The sequence below is a fragment of the Vanessa atalanta genome, chromosome 5 (genome assembly GCF_905147765.1).
Source record: "Vanessa atalanta chromosome 5, ilVanAtal1.2, whole genome shotgun sequence".
Classification (NCBI taxonomy): domain Eukaryota; kingdom Metazoa; phylum Arthropoda; class Insecta; order Lepidoptera; family Nymphalidae; genus Vanessa; species Vanessa atalanta.
In genome coordinates this window covers 4,900,929-4,912,348 of record NC_061875.1, presented here as the reverse complement: position 1 = coordinate 4,912,348, position 11,420 = coordinate 4,900,929, and the positions used below count along the sequence as shown (strand labels likewise).

Genomic DNA, 11,420 nt, shown 5'->3' with positions numbered 1-11,420 from the left:
AACTATATTCATAGTAAAGCTACCACCGGTTCGGAATATAATTTCTAACCGAGAAGTACCTACAAGAAACTAAGTATTCTAATATTCGAGTGTGATGCTTATATTTTAATATTTAATAGTCAATATTGTGTTTTCATGTATCGTAATTTCATATAAATTTGTTACTGATCATCTTCTATAAAGATTAGTATTAGTGAGATTGGCTGTGTGTGTGTGTTATTTATTATAACGGATTCCTTTTGACTTATAAATTAAATATTCTATGTAAACTCTTTTTTCAATTTTGTTATGGATACAACTCTAATTTAATGTAGCGTATTTTTGTGTTGATGGCCACACTCAATGCTGGCCTTTTAAGGTTACAAAACCTTTTGTACTCGTTCTTTATGCACTTTTCTACATTTGGTTTAGCACTGAATTTTAATTTCATATCCGGTATATTGAATATACATACAAAATAATAATGCGGTATTATATATACATTTGCAAAAACTTTAGAAACCTTTGACCCAATGGAATGATTTTTCGGAATGGAAATCGTCAGTTATTCTAAGCATGTCTTTAAAACTCCAGAGGGGTTTTTACCACTATATGGACTAGAAGTTGAACGTGAAAATAGTACGCGTGGACGCTGTTTCTTGGCTGCGTATATCCAGAATTTTAGCTCGTGCTCCAAGGATATCGATATCCTTGCTTACGGGAGCTACGGGAACAAGCTTGAGCTTGTTCCCATTAGCTTTAGACATATCCACTTATCGCTGAGTTATAACGTGCCGTAGTTTTCACTGGCATGGCGTACGATGTTTTCAATTATTAATTATAAAATCATAATTTCGCCAGTGGCACCTAAATATTTTTCAATAATACAATTATTCAATTATTCATCACGCTGAGTCTATCTGGTCTAATTATTAATAAATGATATAGTCAATCTTTTATGAATAATCTAAACTACATTTAATCTATTATATAACACAATATATTTAAAATAATATTCAACAAGAACAATAAAAAACATAGTGGAAACGTCTAGATTCTTAGTCACGCTGAGTCTATCTGGCCTAATTATTAATAAATGATATAGTCAATCTTTTATGAATAATCTAAACTACATTTAATCTATTATATAACACAATATATTTAAAATAATATTCAACAAGAACAATAAAAAACATAGTGGAAACGTCTAGATTCTTAGTCTTAATACAATAAATATTTAATAGACACACAGCTAAATTCCAAGTCAAGAAACGATTCAAGAGGTAGATACTATATGCTTCATTATATATAGACGACCTTCGTGGTCGAGTAGGGTGTACATCGGTTTTCATGGGTGCGCCACTCCGAGGTCCCGGGTTCGATTCCCAGCCGAGTGGATGTAGAAAAAGTTCATTAGTTTTCTATGTTGTGTTGGGTTATGGTTTGTGGTACCGTCGTTACTTCTAATTTTCCATAACACAAGTGCTTTAGCTTCTTACATTGGGATCAGAGTAATGTATGTGATGATATCCAATATATATTTATAATTTTAAAATTATTATAATTATAATATCTCCCTAAAAATATATTACTCTTACATATATTATAAAATTCACTTAACATATCAAAATATTATATATATAAATAGCTCAACGATTTTATCTTAAGCTGTATGTCTGTGTAAAACCTAAAAATCAAGTAAAACATTAGTTAGATTTAATAAAATAACTCTATTAATAATAATAAATTGGTCAAAATAATATAATGATGTCAAGAAAATCGCACTATCTGTAGCAAGCGAACAAACGAACAAACTGAACACGCGTTTGTCTTATACTGTTTAAAAATATAACGGTCTTAATAACTAATTATAAGTTATTAAAAGTAGGTCAGTCAGTACTTAACTTGGCATTCCTTAAAGATATTAAGTTATTAAAATTATTAAAAGAGACAGACAGCAATTTGTTTGTTTATCGACCTTGTAACGAAACAACTATTTTAAAAAAGTTCCTATTATTAAATTAAAAATAATCGATTAAAATGCATGCAAGGTAAATAAGAAATTGATAGGATATTTTATTGAAAAGTTTTGATATTGTTTTTTTACGCAAAAGTTTCCAAACCTTCAGAGAGGTTAAACGAGAACGCCCTCGCAGTCCTCGCTCTTGATTATGGTAGCGCGAGGCCATCCCGGTCGCCGTCTTCCTCAGGGCCGCTTGAAATGCAAACCCAGGCTACCACCTTATGCGTCCGCGGCCCCAGTGTCCATCCAAACTTTTAAGCCGCGGGCGTTGGGGCTGTGGGAGAGCCTTCGTCGTCTCCATCGAGCGGGACCAGCCCGTCTCATCCAATCTCACGAACCTGGATCTACCTCTTCGAGATCTATGCGGGGCCCGCTTCTAGTATGCCCCGCGTATGGTGGGGGATATCTCAGTGCGCGCCACAGTGATGACACACTGTGTTCGCTTCGCCTTCGATCTTACACAAAGATCGAACACAGAATCGTGACCGGCGTAAGTCGGAAGGTGATGCGTTGCTTTCAGCTCATCCAGGTAAAAAAGCCGGCCCGATGGCTCCGACAACTCGTTTGCGCGCGTACCTTTAACGCCTCGAGCACACTCGGATGGGTCGCGTTTCGGCATCTTGCCGGAGGACGCAAGTCTACTGATAGACGCGACTCTTTCATCGTCAAACGGACCCAATTTCATGAAAATTACTATGTAGTGTGCTTGAACTCCAAGGAAGGACCAACCACTAAAACACGAGCGTCGCGTTATAAGATTATATATTATAATGTGTTTAACTCGTTAATAACGCAGCTGTATGACAAACATGCACCTATAAAACCAATTAAAAGAAAACATCTTCCAGCACCTTGGTTGACGGACCAAATAAAATACCTTATAAAACAAAAGAATAAGGCCAAGTACAAATTTAAATTAAATAACTCCGACTCTAACAGGGAGAAGTATAACAAAGCGCGAAATCGTTGCAATACATCTTGTAGAGATGCACAACGACGCCATATTTATCAATCTGTCGAAAACGGCGACACAGCGAAAACATGGAAATTTCTCGAATCACTCGGAGTTGGTAAATCTTCTCATAATACTCCTGTTAATTTAGATATTGAACTTTTGAGCCAACACTTCTCATCTTCAAACTCACTCAATAGTGGCGATAAAATAAACACATTAAATATTATTTCTACTTACCCAACTCCTACCTTTCCTCCGTTTAGCTTCACGTCTTTTACCGAATGTGATGTTAAAAAGAACATTATGTCTATATCCTCGAATGCTGTTGGCACAGATAGTATCAGCCGTAATATGATCATTCCCATCCTCGACATTGTGATTCCCATTTTGACCCATATCCTAAATTTTTCCCTTACCTGCAGTAAGTTTCCTGATACATGGAAGGATGCGCAAATTATCCCCATCCCTAAAAAAGGTAATCCCTTAACAGCTTCTGATTTCCGTCCCATTTCAATTCTTCCTTTCCTATCCAAGGTCCTTGAAAAGCTCGTCTCACACCAACTAAATAGTTTCCTTAATGAGCATTCCCTTCTCAACCCTCTCCAATCAGGTTTCCGTGCAGGTCATAGTACGGCTACAGCTTTAGTTAAAGTCACAGACGATATTCGATTGGCCATGGATTCCAAACAACTCACAATCTTAGTGCTTCTTGATTTTAGTAACGCATTTAACTGCGTTGACCATGACATCTTGTTGAGTATGTTATGTTCTTTTAACATATCTCCATCCGTAAAAGACTGGCTTCAAAGTTACCTCAGTGGCCGAAGACAGCGAGTTCGTGTGGACGAAACATACTCGTCATGGCGCGAAGTCCGCGCTGGGGTACCTCAAGGTGGCGTGTTGTCTCCATTACTTTTCTCAATCTTCATTAATTCAATTACTCATGTCATCTCTTCTCTCTACCATATGTATGCAGACGATATCCAAATTTACCGACACTCAACCCTTGATAGATTATCTGATGCTGTCGCCGCCATCAACAATGATTTGTTGGCTATTCATAAATGGAGTCAACGGTATGGGCTTAACATCAATCCCGCAAAGTCACAGGTCATTGTTGTTGGCAGTTCAGCCATGGTGGCAAGGGTTGATTGGGCGGAGATACCACGGGTTGTGTACAATGGTACTAACTTGTCCTACTGCTCCACTGTTAGAGACCTTGGCATACAGCTTGATAGTACTCTCTCCTGGTCGGAGCATTTGAAGCAAATTGGAAAAAAAACATACGCCTCCTTAAGTTCTTTGCGACGACTTCAAAATGTACTGCCCATTCCTACCAAAACTATGCTTGCAAACTCTCTCCTTCTTTCAATACTCGATTACGTGGACGCAAGCTATCTAACCGAGGACCAACTTAATTATCTTGAGCGATTACAAAATCTAGCTATTCGGTTTATTTTCGGTCTCCGAAAGTATGACCACGTTTCAGAGTTTCGTTCAAAGCTCAAGTGGCTCCCTATACGCCGTCGCCGGAACCTGCATACTCTTTCTCTTCTGTACTGTGTGTTATTTAATCCAAATGCTCCTCATTATCTGAAGGAGAAATTTGAATTTTTAGGAGACCAGTCTAGAATTCGACCAACACGTAGTCTCGTACTGAAAATGCCTGCTCATAACACCAAATTTTACAGCCAGTCGTTCACTGTTCAGGCTATAACTCTTTGGAACGACTTGCCATTGAGCATTCGACTGTCAAAATCCTTACATGCATTTAAAAACTCTGTTAAGAACTTATATCTCTCATCACAGTAATGATGACGACATGATTATGACAAATATGTAATAACGTCATATAAGTATGTATTATGTATATATATATGTATGTATGTATGTATGTATGTATGTATGTATGTATGTATTTATTTATATGTATTTGTTTTGTATGAATGTAAGTATGTATGTATGTATGTATTTATTGATATATGTACGTATGCATATTATTGAATATTTATTACTGTTATTTATTTTTGTATGTGTTTAGGTTGTATTTATTTTAAGAGTATTTTAAATTGCACCACCCTATACTGTCTTCCAAACACAATCCTCTAACCCAAGGTAGTCTGGAAGAAATGGCTAATAAGCCATAAGGCCGCCTTTTGTTTCACCATTAGTTTATTAGTTTGTATATTTTGTAATCGTTTGTAATTGTGCTTGTGGTGTACAAAAAAGTGTTAAATAAATAAATATAATCATTTGAAAATAGTTAAAAAAAACCAATACATTTATTTTTATTATAATTCTCTTCATACCTACATTATGAAACTGAATGACATCATTTAAAAAATATATATTCCAGATTTGATGACTGCGTTGATTAAAACATCGATCCAGGGCTTAAAAAGAAAGTATAATGCGATAAGTTTTTGGTTGGGTCACATTTTTTTTGTTGGTAAGTTAAGATATTTATATCGGCGCTTACAATGCATTATAATCATACATATTATTAAGATTTCTTTTGATCTTGTCCAAAGTGTACCAATTGTTGTGTTTTTTTTTCAGGGATATCAGATCCAGATCTAGCAATTTTAGTATTAAAGTCAACATTGGATAAAAACTTTGTCCACAAATTCACAAAGCATCTTACCGGCAACGGATTAGTATTCGCGCCTGGTACATATTATCATTTATTACCAAGTAACAGCATATTTTTTGACATTTTAAGGTCAATAGTCTTTAAGGTCAATGATTAATACGATGAAATAAAAACAATAATATCGATTTAAAAATTCATTTCTGTAACTTGAAAAAAAAAAAACATCACGTTGTCGATATAATGAGTTCGTTATGAAGGTGCATTTTTCTGAAGATCTTTCAACAGACGAAATTAAATCCTGTATTTTTGTTTGCCTTAAAAGTATCAAGCCCATATATAATACTAATTGATTCGTCTACTATTGGTAGATAATAGCTTATCATATCATTGCAGTTGATATTTGGCACCGAAGACGCAAAATTCTAGCGCCAACGTTCGCTTCGAGGTATGTCAGCAAATTTGTGACAGTTTTTGAGACACATGCTAAGATTATAGCTGAAGCATTCGAGTCTCATGTCGGAAAAGGAAATGTTTCATGTTTGGATTATGTTAACCGATATGCATTGGATTCTATTTGTGGTATGGAATTTTTATGATACAATCAATTGTCCTTGAAAGTATAAATTCCAATATTTTCGGCCGATACGTTTAAGTTATATCTTTTCAATTTTTGAAAAAACATGATGTTAAAAAGGTGCTTCGTTAAAATTACCTACTTCATAATATATTAAAGATATGTATTTCATTAGAGACCGAGTTTGGCATGAACATGGATATGCAGCGGCAACCAGATCATCCATTCTTCAATGCTTTTGTAGAAAATCTAAAAAATCTCGCTGCTCGCTTATGCCTCCCTTGGTTACAAATCGATGTTATTTACAAATTATTGCCCGTGTATTCCAGACAAGAGGCTACGAAGAAAATAATTTATGAGTTCATCGATAATGTAAGTTTTTTGTTACATTTTTCGTACAAATGGCTGGTCATTCGAAAAACATTGATTTTCGAAATTAATGCCACAACACTTAGCGACTGACTTTATTTATCAACATTGCAAATACCAACTTTCAATTGTACCAACTGTCAAAATACTGACAGTTAAGTCAAACGGTTACCTCATTAACGGTGGCATAAGGTAACATTAAAAAAGTAAAAATGATTGTTAACTCTTCTTAAATTTTCAAATGTGACTAAGAAAATTAGGGATTCGTTTATATACATGTATATATCATATATATGTATATATTTATTGATTATATTCTTATTATATATTCTATGTTTTGAGACTGAATAAGACCTCCGATGATAGTTTAGATTATTGTAACCAAAATAAGCTACATGTAAACAAAATAAGAAAATATTCTCCATTTTGAATTATTTTTTATGCTTACATGGAGTTGATGTGTTTTAGCGAACACGACACATGTGGCTTGAAATAAACTATGGGCTTCATTAAAAACAATAGTTTTATAATGTCAAACAGATGAAATACCTTTGAGATTTGAGATTATTCGTCTTTTTTATTCTAAGAATCCATTTTATATAAAATAATTGTATATTTTTTGTAGATGTAACTATAATTTAAGTAAATTTATACTTATTTGTGACATTATTTACTTAGAATCAGGCAGGGTGAGGTATTGAACTTAATTTATTATTTATATTTGCATTTTCAATGGCTTATTTAAATACAAACATACTTGAAAAATCGGTCTCATCATCATCATCAAAAAAAAAAAGAATTTATATTTAAATTAACATATATATACATTTTTTCATTATTTGTGTGTCCACAGACATGTTGCTTTTGGTGTATCTTTAATTTTGTTTTTGTGTACGTATATTTAAAAAATCCAAATTTGCAGGGTTGTTGTTTGTCTTCTTGCAATTATGGATTCCTTTGCCGGATAAATATCGATATAATTGTTGGTGTAGATAAGAATGCACAGAGAAGTAAACTTTGGAAGTTGTTTAATACGTACATTAAATATATAATCATATTAATCAAAAACTATTTGTAGTGAATAAAATACAGTAAGAGATATGTTAAAATATAAAACTAAATATTTTTTTCAGCTTATTTACAAAAAGAAAGAACTGATTACAGAAAGAGATGGGATTGAAGCCGAAGCTGATAACCGTACGACCATTCAGAAAACGCTTATTTATTTATTTAATTTAAATTTTAAACACTTATAATTATAAATATTTTGTTTCAGTTGTTGGTGAAACCAACCTTAATATTAAGTCATTCCTGGAGCTAATGATAGAAAATTCTAAGAATACCGATAAGGCGTATTCTCACGAAGAACTACGGGAAGAGACTCTTATACTTGCGTTAGCGGGTGCTGATACATCAGCAATTGCGATTTGCTTTACAATTTTATTACTGTCCCAACATTCAGATATACAAGAAAGAGTTTACAATGAGTACGTATAATTATACTACTGAAGATACCTTGATAATTGTTTATGACACTGATTTGGACTTCAAAATTGAAAACTACTAATCTATCTCAAATATATCTATTTCGTAATTAATTTCTTAGTATAACAATTTTTTATAGTTCTAATTTCGACGCAACAAGTAACTTTTTAGTTAGTATTTGCCTCAATAATAACACAAGACAATGAATTTTAGAATTCAAGAAATTTTAAGCAATTCAGATAAACCTCTTCAGATGGAAGATCTCCTCAAATTAAAATATACAAAAGCAGTTATAAACGAAACACTAAGACTTTATCCACCAGTACCCTTTATTACAAGGTGTTGTAAGGAAGATTTAATACTACGTAAGTATATTTGGTTCAATATATGTAAAGTCATTATTACACGGCACAATAAATACTCACACATACACATATTATACTCACACAAACGATGTGCTACCTGTGTATAATTGTATACAATCGTATATATTTGTTTACTAATACTTATGACGGTTAAATTAATAATAATTAATGAAACCTCTATATTATAATGTACTATAAATTAATAATAATTAATGAAACCTCTATATTATAATGTACTGTAGTGGGATCTACAACGCCAAGTCTATAAAAGTCGTCTCTATTATTAATATAATATTTATCTTACATTTTATATTGATGTATAAGATTACATACCAATAATCATTGTTCGAAGCTTACTTTTTCCATTATATTATGGCATATAAAAGGCATTGAGAGAATTAAATAGTTTTTGGTACTGGCGCCTGACAAATTTTAATAGCATCGTGATTGCTTATGTGACTTGATTTTTTTGCTCATTTTTATCGACAAGGCATTTAAATTTATTTATCTAAAACAATATTTGCTTCAATATAACATGTATATATTTAAAATTTTAGCATATATGTCATAGCTTGAGGCTTTTATATAATATAGTAGATTTCGTCTTTTAATTTGAAAATAATAAACACTGTTTGTTCCTCCAGCTAATGGTATCGTTGTACCCAAAGATAGCAATGTAGTTGTAAGTATCTGGGGCTTACACCGCAATCCTAACCACTGGGGTGATGATGTGGATGATTTCAATCCTGATCGTTTTATGTCTGGACAAATACCAAACGCTTTTATGCCATTTAGCCATGGTCCACGGAACTGTGTTGGTAAGAAAATTTCAGAAATAATTTTATTATAAGGTATTCGTTTATGGGCACGCAATTCCACTGCACTTAAAAGTATGAAAAGTAGACCGATGTGCAATTAAATAGTGTACATCTTCACAGGTATTAAGTTTTATTTACATTACATTTTAATTTTATGGTTAACTAAGAGCACGAATATTAAAATGAAAAATATAGATATCATTGAGGTTTGCATTGGATGTAGAAAGTGTTCGGGCACCGACTGTTTTCAAATTTAAAAAGCTCTTAAATGTTCAATTTGTACGAATAGCCGAGTACGCGAAACTTTTATTATTATATTGTAATCGTGATGTGAACCCAGGTGATCTCTCTACACCGGAGATACACAACCAATGGCTAAATTTATTATTCGGGGCACAAGGGTTAAAGCCATGTCAACTTTAACCACAGCTAACTTCAACTCCTAGCTTAGCTGCAACCAATGATATAAAAACAAGCTGATTCAATTTAATTGGTGCGTTTTGAGATTTTAACTATTATGCTTTCAAATCGATATGTATGTAACGATATGTATCAACCGCCATACTTTGTTAACATAGTTAAAACATCTTCATGTATTTTTGTTTTAATACCTTCAATAAATTCACAATAACTCGACCCATTCGAGAGGACACGAAAATGAAATGAAGGCTATCAAAATGATTTAAATTAAACAATTGAATTAATAAAATCGTATAGGCATAGTAGCAAATTTTCTAGGTCTTATCCGTCAAGGCCTACCCAGATGGGTAGGCCTTGACGGATAAGACTTTACCCTAGGTATATTGTATAATTTTATAGTGTATTTCAGGATATAAATATGCGATGCTGTCGTTAACGACAACATTGGTGACACTTTTACGAAAATACCGCTTCACTCCAGCCACAAATTTCAAGTACGACAAAAACAATCCACTTCGACTTTCCTTTGCCATTATGATGAAACATGTCGATGGTTTTACCGTTCAAATGGAATATCGTGAATAAAGAAATATAGAACTATCAAAGTTTTACTTGTAAAAATATTCAAGATGACATCAAAAAATCTCGTGTTTTTCAAACGATGTTCGCCGATTTTACTTTGTTTGCCTAAAAAATTATTATCTCTTGATTGGGGGAGAAGGAAAACATTATAAGGAAGACATTTTGTATAGTTATCACTATTCAAAGACAATGAAAACTGAGATCAAAACCCGCTATGTATCAGTGTAGTGGCATAAGCTACAAATCTTTTCATTAACAGGAGATACCTTAAATCTAATACCTTTAAAATTTGAAGATGAAAGCTGACACCCACACCTGACACTTTGTTACACCATCAACATGTGACCCTGCCTTCTAATTAATAAACGTATAAATGTTAACTTCAGTCAAGTTCACGAGTTACATTCGTAATTCATGGAATCGTTTCATACAGTCCAGTAAACGTTTTTTGTGTAAAGTCCTCTCACTCTCATATATAGACAAAATACTTCTTCTTACATTTCCACGCCATAATCGCATTTTGTGTTACATTATACGTTATTATATAACTATTTAGTTTAAAATTAAAATCAATAATTAGTTACGGAGAGATAAATTGATTTTTGTTATTTATTTTTTATTGAACAAAATTTGCCATGAGTATGGTTCCATTGAAATTTAAAAATCACTGATTAAGTCATCTTCAAATGACATTTGTTTGAGCGGCAAGCTTAGAAAGTCCCTCCTATATTTGTATACAAGCTATGATTCTTATTTACTACTAAACATTAAAAATATGACTGCACCTTTAATATTTTTAATGAAATCGAAGAATATTTTATAAGAGCATAATTTAAATTTTATTAAACTATTGTAATTTTAGCATGTAGTTAAATATAATGTATATGTAGTGACATAATAAAATCACGTTTTATAATAATGCTCCAATCTCTATATATTTTTTACAATCCACCGCAATCATCCAATTGTTTTTTTCTAGTGACAGCTCAATTTTTTTTTAAATAAGAAATTGTGGTATATGCCAGTATTAAATGTTATGCCATATAAAATAATATTAATTAAAGTTTTACAAATTATTGATCAATTAGTTACAATAATAATTATATATATAATAAAGTAAATTTAATAGTTTCTGTTAAATTCATAATATGTAATAATAATGTGATATAATTGACGATATAGAATAAAATGACATAGCACCGTATTGGAGGCTCGGGTTACTCTCTAATACTATTGTTATTTCCTTTTTGTATCATA

The 11,420-nt window shown here is 32.5% G+C and overlaps 1 protein-coding gene across 1 annotated transcript; it reads left to right on the top strand.

Annotated features, from left to right (window-relative positions):
* Positions 1 to 5,318: 5,318 nt before the first annotated feature.
* LOC125064309 (cytochrome P450 4C1-like) lies at positions 5,319 to 10,951 on the top strand. The gene is made up of 9 exons (XM_047671274.1): positions 5,319 to 5,406; positions 5,517 to 5,627; positions 5,944 to 6,129; positions 6,300 to 6,496; positions 7,627 to 7,690; positions 7,770 to 7,980; positions 8,192 to 8,343; positions 8,988 to 9,161; positions 9,991 to 10,951. The coding sequence occupies exons 1-9, from the start codon at positions 5,319 to 5,321 to the stop codon at positions 10,164 to 10,166; spliced, it is 1,359 nt and encodes a 452-aa protein (XP_047527230.1). The 3' UTR covers positions 10,167 to 10,951.
* Positions 10,952 to 11,420: the final 469 nt, after the last annotated feature.